The following is an 8,509-nucleotide window of genomic DNA, read 5'->3' on the forward strand; positions in this document are numbered from 1 at the left end:
CTCAAAATGTTAGCATCAACAGATCAACACACATAGCTAGGTAGTCAGATCATCTTTGTGGATAAGTGCCATATTTTTTATACGAGAAGTATTTCAGAAATTTTCATTGAAATTTTTTCAATATTAAATCTATAGATAGATGACCAAACTACTGATGAATATTTAATGACTCAAAGCGATTAAAAACAATCCCGGGTCAAAAAATTTGAACGTTTTTTAATCTAAATAATCTGTATTTGAACTTGACAATCGGTTTTTGTACTTTAATGAATAGTTAAAAATATTTTTAGTCGGTTTTTGATCTGTTTAAACTGTTTTTATACTATTCCGTGAATTTTGATTTGTTTTTCGTCTACTATCTTGTGTAATACTTGTATTACGGAAGATTAAAACAAGACTAATTATGGAACTTAGAAAAAATTTTTAGTTAAAATTTTATCAGAACAAAACAAGACCAAAACTCATACTTAGAATAATTTATTAGACGTAAAAAATTATGTTTTGTTTTGCTCGTACAAAATTTTAGCGAAGAATTTTTTCTAACAATAACTATATTGCTCTAATATTTATTGAAGTGAATACGGTGTGGGAGTGACTAAATTTTGGAGTCCTTGCTAAAAAACATTTTTTTTTCATGTTGAAGTTCTAAAGCAATAGAATAAGTAGTTATTTAAACAATTTGATATTTTCGGAGCGTAATTAGAGTCTTCTACGTACAATCTTGAGGAAACAGACCAATTATTTCTTTCTGATAACTATTTATCATGCAAAAAAACAATTTGTTAAATTTTCAACCATAAAATCAGGAAAATTATAATTAAAAAATCACTACGTTTGATACATAACTATTATGCTTTATTTAAATAACTTTCGCAACAAATAGAACATTTTTACATGTAATGGATCAAATATATACATTGCAAAGTTATGAACTTTGAACTTTTGTGTGAAAAAAATTTTCAAGAACCTTGAACTTTTACATGAAATATATAAAAAATATATTTGTATGATCGCAGGTAATTAAATGATAATTAGTATTTGCTAAATTTTATTCACGCTCATGACTGTTGATTCGACATCCTAAAAATAGTTTATTATCATAGTAGACACAATACACACGCTTATTAAATTTTCAACAAGAATTGAGCCGATGTTATCTGTTACTTTACACTCATACAAGTAAGGAAGCTCAAATCCATCCCCGTCAAACGTAAATTTAACATTATCCTTGATCTCAATTAAGTTTATAATGGCGAAATGTAATCCGTTACATAAGCATTTATTGCCAGAACAATCGCAACCAGAAATTTTAGCAAAATACAGAATTTTTGCAAAATGAAGTGTTTCTTCTGATTTATATTGAACAAATGATGAATTTGTCTTTACTGAACGACTGTATGATGTTGCAGTGTAGAGTAAACCATTCTTGAGCAAACGGAAGTATTTTCTGACAGTGAAATTGTTATTCACGCCATTATTTAAAATGTTTAACACTGCATGGTCGTTTACTGGATCATAAATTTTATAAACTCCAATACTTTGAGCATCATTGAATGACTCGCAGATTTTAAACTGTTTCTTCTGACGTAAAACGAAATTTCGAAGTAATCCTTCCGGTAAATTTTCGGCTTTTGTATTAAATCTTAAGTATTGCCAATGTCCATTCATAATTTGTGTTTCAACATTTGTAGTCCCATTCACGCTAGCAACGATTTTACCATTCATGTCTTCAAAAGTGAAACAACTGTTTCCCCACGATGGTCTAAAATTTTTCACATCATTTGGTAAATGGCGAAGTTGGTGAATATTGATGCTAGCAAATCTTACTCCGTATAAAATTTCATAATAATCGACGAATTTTTCAAGTAATCCAGCAGCTACTTCAATGTCTTCATATAAAACGACATCTTTATTCAACAAAGATATTGCGAAAACAAATAATAAATAATGATTGTAATATTCTGTCTTCATGATTGTAGACAGAATAACAGGAGAGTAATAATAGCACCAAGCCTTGAGTTCGGAGACTTTCCATGATTGGTACTTTGATAACTCTCGAGGTTGACGATGAGCAAAATTCGGCGCTCGTATTTTCAATATTTTTTCATCGATGACATCTAAAACTGGTCGAAGAGAAAAGGGACAACTGGCAAGAGAGGGATCTACCCACAAATAAATGAGTTTCTTGGTAACTCCTTCGTACAAAGCATGCATAGAATCGATGCCTGTGCCAGTCACATAATTAGGCATTAGTTTATTTAGAACACTGGGACCTTTAACTCCTTGAATTACGTGTAAACATTTTGAAATTCTGGGGTTGTTCTTATTCTTTCTTGCTTGTCTTGCAAATTTTATTGTTTCATCTAGAGTGTGATAATTTAAGACTGACTGGTAACGATAAACCCGTATGGATTTTTGATTTAAAAGCTTTGTTTTTTCTATTTTAATTTTACAGACTGAACAGCCATAAGTTCCATTATATTGTTGAAAATTTAAAAAAGCATACTTTGCAGGTAAGTCACATGTACCGCATAACAACATAACTCTTATAAAAATTTGTTTATTAATATGTGTCAAATAGAGGTTAATTCCATTAAATAAAGTTTTTAATTCTAGCTCAAAAGCTCCCAAAAATAGATGAGGTATTGGCTTATCATCCCCAAACCATAATCCAGCACGAATAGTGTTCTCTCTTCGAATCCTCTTGTCATACGGCAGTTCATTTATCCGTAGATAGAATGGCCATACTGATATTTTTGAGCTTTTAAATACTGGAACACCATCAGTATTCCATGTGTATGAAAGTGAACCTAAATCCGAGAAATATTCCTGGTGTTCGCGGTATACGAGACCGTCAGAGATATCTTTTAAAGCATTGTAATTATGTGCATGATTGTTAGCATTCTGGGTGATGAAATTATAATTTTCTATTCTATCTAAAATTTGTCGAGTCTGTTCTGTGATGGATAAAGTGCAAAGATATCGAGCTTTTTCTTCTTTGTCGCAAACAGGGCAGTTATCTTTTTCTTTTTTCAAAGAAGAGCTATATGTAGAACAAAAATAGTGCTTTTTTGTAGAATTACCATGCTTAAAAAATTTTGTATAATAATATAGATTTAATTTTTGTAAATTTTCTGGAAGACAATGCATACTTATTGCTTCGAAGATATCTTCAACACAAGAGTCAGAAAGGTTATGTTTAAGGACTAAGCTCATCATGATCATCATACTCTCCGCAATTGTCAACGGTGAATCTTCATAAACAGGGCGCTCATAAAATTCATCATCATACTCGTTATCGTATTCTAAATTTTCCCTCATATTATTCCCGTTACGATTATTATTATTATTATTATTATTATTTTGCTATTAAATGCTCAGGGGGGTTATCCCCGGAGTCCGATTCTCCGAGGGCCCAGCCTGAGCTCCATCCGTTACTGCTGGACCACTCTGCACAACAAGGCGGTTAGTGATCACAGCAGGCCAAAGTCATTTCCCTTAAGAGACAGAGAGAACCAAGTAAAACAGCCTTCTGCATCCTAACTGCCAAGAACTCAGCTTTTGATGAGCAAGCTGGAACTTTGGCAAGTGAGGATACAAAAGACTGTTTCATCCCTCCTAGGACGCCAACAATCAGGACGACAAGCTTGACACGGTAACCTGGGTAAAGTTTGCTAATTTCAAACAGGAGATCCTGATATATTTGTCTTTTTTGCTCTTCTTTGGCTGAGATGTTATATTCAGCCGGGGCCGAGAACTCAATGACATAAATGTCACGAGTGGCCTTGTCGATGAGCACAATATCAGGTTTGTTGTGATCTATCCGCCGGGTTGTTGCAAATGGCATGTTCCAATAAATTTTGCAACTGTCATTCTCAACAACCTGGGGAATATCTCCTGGCAGATAAGGCAGCACTTGTGTCACGTCAATACCGTAGCAATGACGAAGATAGTAGAACAGTACTCTCAGGGCAGCATTGTGACGCTGGATATATGCACCTCTCGCCAGCACTGGACATGCCAACAAAAAGTGCATAAGCGTCTCCGGATGTTGTCTACACCTCCTACAGGACGTGTCCGGAAGCTGCACCTGGAGCACCTTGCTACGGTACTCAAGAGTATTAATGACACCATCTTGGCAGGCAAATATGAACCCTTCAGTCTCGGACATCAGGCCAGCTGACTTTAAGAAGGAAAACGTCAGCTGGGTGGACAAGCCATGATCACGCACGTGTTTAAAGAACACGCTGTGCATGGACTTGTCCATCAGTTCGCCAAGGAGTAGTTTTTCCTCGGCGTTCCTGATGACGCTCTTAAATTCCTCCTTTCGGAGTCCCATAAGAGCGTTTATTTCTCCAAGACCAAGGGTTCTTGCCGCATTAAAGCATACACGCCCCGAATTCGACGCATTGCTGCTGAACTTCGGTGGTGTCATCACATACAGAACAAGAGTACTCTTCTTGTCATCAAAGAAGAGTCTCAATAAATTGCGGGCTTTAGTGACTGCCAAAAAGTCACTAGAGAAAAGGCTGAAGCGGTTGGTCGACAACTCGTTGTTTCGATCCAGCCCTTCTCGATTTGTGACACCAAAGACCGATGTTACCGGGACTTATCCAACACCTGAACGGGTGGAAGCTTTTTGGACTGAGTTGTATGGAGATCAACCAAACGTGAACGCCAATACTCCAGCTCTGCACGACTTCAAAGCATTCTGTCGGGAATACCGTCGGCAGAATGCTGATGAAGAAAGTCCTGCAGTCAGTGTGGATGAAGTTCGTTCAGCTCTAAATGGCAGCAAAAATTGGGCTGCCCCGGGATCAGATGGCATTAAGGGGGATAGCCACTGTAAAATTTCGGAAAAAAAATTTTTTTTTTTTTTTCATTAAACTGAAGTTTATATATTCAAAATTATGTATTTCAAATTTTATAGAAAAATTCCGAATAGTTTTCGAGTTATAGTCATTTTTATAAGAGCGCGTCGATTGACCGTTTTACGCGCGGCGCTTCGACGAAAACGTCGCCTGCTCGCTCCGTCTTTGATTCGTACGGGTTGGCGATTGTTTTCCTCACGATTGTCAACCGTTACAATTATTTGACTTTTAACGTATATTTTTTCTTATTGTTGAGATACTGTACCTCATAGTTTAGTTGTTTTGTATGAATACACACTCGTTCTTTAATTTATTGAGTTTCTTAGTGTACTCGTTATTGTTTACTTACTTATTTTTTTAAATCTTCTGATCTTTTTTTTTTGTTTATTTAACAAAAAAATTTGTTAAATAATGGATCGTAAACAAAGTAAAGTTATTAAAAACGAAAGAAAACTGCCAAACGACAGGAAAAAATTTAATCGACCGCTCAACAGATATGAAACTGAAAAAATACTGGCTCTCAACGACGTGATAGTGCTTCCAAGAGGAAATTATCACAAAAATCTGATTGTACAATTGATTCGAGTATTAGCTACAAAATTATAAATTTTTTTCGATATTTAATTTACTAAGTGGCTGTGTATCGTGTAAAAAGTGTGGTGGTGATGTAAACTTTACTGAGACAAGTATTCGAGGATTAGGTTTTAAACTAGTTGTGAACTGCAAAAATGTGATCCAGTTTTGATAAATTCATGTCCACTCATCAAGAATGCGTATGAAATTAATCGCCGTTTCATCTTTGCAATGCGGATAATTGGTATTGGGTTATCTGGACCTGAAAGATTTTGTGCTTTCATGGATTTACCACGACCAATGTTCCATAGCTTTTACGATCGTCTGGTCACACAAATCAGAAATGCAGCTAGAAACTGTTGTGATTTAGTGTTGAAAAAAGCTGCTAAAGAAGAAATCCAAGAAACCTGCAAGCATTTAAAATCCAATGACATTCCTGGAATTTCTGTCTCCGGTGACGGTAGTTGGAAGAAAAGAGGGTTTAAATCTTCATTTGGTATATCTTCTCTAATTGGTTACTTCACTGGCAAAATCGTAGATGTAAGTATGAAATCCAGTTATTGTAAGATGTGTGCGCTAATGAGCTCAAAAAAGGAACAGCTGAATACGATCAATTTATGCAAGACCATGCTCTAGACTGTCCAATAAACCATGAAAATTCTTCTGGACAAATGGAGGTAGATGGAATAAAAGAGATGTTTATGCGATCAGAGTTATTACATAACGTTAAGTATGTAAACTATATAGGTGATGGTGACACTAAAACGTATAAAAATATTTGTGATGCTAAACCGTATGGGGACATGGTGAAGATAAAAAAAAAAGGAATGTATTAATCACGTGCAAAAACGAATGGGCAGTCGACTAAGGGCTTTGAAGAAGCAACGAACTAACAAGAAGACAAAAACAGGAAAAGAAGAAAATACACAGAAAAGTTTAGGTGGGAAAGGTCGATTAACGGACAAAGCAATTAATGAATTTACAAAGTATTATGGTTTAGCAATCAGACGTCATTCTAATGATGTTGATGAGATGTATAATGCTATTTGGCAAACATTTTATCACAAGTTTTCATCACCCGAAGATCCGCAGCATTTTCTTTGTCCTGAAGGTGCAAATTCGTGGTGTCAATTTCAAAAAGCTGTGGCAACAAATACTTTGGACTCATTAGTTGAAAAACCACCACTTCCTGCAGATATTGCGGAAGCTTTAATACCGATTTATGAAGATCTATCGAATCCAGAGTTATTGGAACGATGTGTCGGTGGGTTTACACAAAATAATAATGAAAGCTTCAATGCATTAGTGTGGCAGCTCGCCCCAAAAACAAATTCTTCTTGTTCCCTTATTGTTGAAATAGCTTTATATATTTCAACAATTACATTCAATGATGGGGCTCTAGCAACTCTGAAGATATTAGAGAATCTCGATGTTAAAGTAGGACCAACACTCTACTCATACTGCGCTGAGCGCGACGCTACTCGGGTTAAAGCTGCTGAAAGCCGCATGGAAACGGCCAGTAAAAAAAAATAAAAAAGTCAAGGTCAATACTAAAGATAAGGAGGAAGAACCCTCATATGGCCCAGGACTTGATAGTTTGATGTGAGTATGAATATTTTGTGAAAGACTAGATTTTAAAGTTGCGAGAATCTTCTTAAAACTTTACTCGCGTTTTTCTCAAAACGACTTTTTCAAACTTTCCGGTACTGTAACTTTCGTAAATATGAACCGATTCTCAATTTTTTTGTTTCCCCGTATTCGTCTACTTAGTGGCTATCGTCGCACGTAGGGGATTTTGAAAATTTTAATTTTTAAGATTTTTAAGGCTGTTTGAGTCCAAAAAATGAGGAAAAAGACGAAAAAATTTTCAATATGGCGCCATTTTTTCTCAAATCAAAATTTTCAAAATCCCCTACGTGCGACGATAGCGACATTCCTATAGATTAAAATGCCGTTTGGTTTTTTTGTTTCAGATAATCCGTTTTTGAGTTACAGTACCGGCAATGGAGGGGGAAATTTTTTTGGTGCTCTACAAAAATGTTTATAACTTTGTGATAACAAAATATTTTTGAATAAAAATTTAGGAGAATTATCCTCAACATATACTTTATAAAACAAAAAAAACCCGATCCCCAAATTCCTTTATTATCCTAGTAAAAAAAATTCCCGAAAATTGCCTATTTTTTCCAGCGTCACAGTGGCTATCCCCCTTAATGTCTTCTGGTGGAAGAAGTTACCACCTCCATCTGGCCCGCATATTTACATCGTACATTAGAGCTGACGATCCGATTCCGAACTGGCTTGTAGAAGGGCGAACCGTACTGATACCTAAAAAAGGTGACTTGTCTGACCCTAAGAATTTCAGGCCCATCACCTGCTTGAATGCGGTTTATAAAATTTTTACAAAAATTTTAAATAACCGTATCTTGCAGCAGATAGAGCCTGTATGGCAACAGATATATGAACAACGTGGCAGTAAAAGAGGCTTGGTTCTCTCCGTCTCTTAAGGGAAATGACTTTGGCCTGCTGTGATCACTAACCGCCTTGTTGTGCGGAGTGGTCCAGCAGTAACGGATGGAGCTCAGGCTGGGCCCTCGGAGAATCGGACTCCGGGGATAACCCCCCTGAGCATTTAATACCAAAATAATAATAATAATAATAATAATAACAATGGTTATTTATAATAATTCTTACTAATAATTTTGGTTACTGGGAATTCTTAAACGCAGTTTTTATCTTAGTTTTTACATTCTGCCTGCAAAATGTATGACGGCTGCGCGGCGTAAGTGTCAGCTTACGTCGGCGAAACTTTTGAGATCGAGTCCTCGCCCAATCAATTTTTTTTTTTCAAATATTTTTTTTATGTTGCTATACTAACAACAACAACAACAACAACAACAACAAACAACAACAACAACAACAACAACAACAACAACAACAACAACAACAACAACAACAACAACAACAACAACAACAACAACAACAACAATAACAACAATAATAATAATAATAATAATAATAATAATAATAACAATGGTTATTTATAATAGTTATTATTTAGTTTG

The 8,509-nt window shown here is 35.4% G+C and overlaps 1 protein-coding gene across 1 annotated transcript; it reads left to right on the forward strand.

The window, feature by feature from the left end:
* The first annotated feature begins 5,971 nt into the window (after nucleotides 1-5,971).
* LOC141538083 (uncharacterized) lies at nucleotides 5,972-7,543 on the forward strand. The gene is made up of 3 exons (XM_074259375.1): nucleotides 5,972-5,984; nucleotides 6,081-7,046; nucleotides 7,418-7,543. Exon 2 carries the CDS (start codon nucleotides 6,297-6,299, stop codon nucleotides 6,975-6,977), a length of 681 nt encoding a protein of 226 aa, XP_074115476.1. The 5' UTR covers nucleotides 5,972-5,984; nucleotides 6,081-6,296; the 3' UTR covers nucleotides 6,978-7,046; nucleotides 7,418-7,543.
* Nucleotides 7,544-8,509: the final 966 nt, after the last annotated feature.

Source organism: Cotesia typhae, unplaced genomic scaffold (assembly GCF_013202065.1).
Source record: "Cotesia typhae breed Kobodo isofemale line unplaced genomic scaffold, CoteBio_Ctyphae contig_20, whole genome shotgun sequence".
NCBI lineage: Eukaryota > Metazoa > Arthropoda > Insecta > Hymenoptera > Braconidae > Cotesia > Cotesia typhae.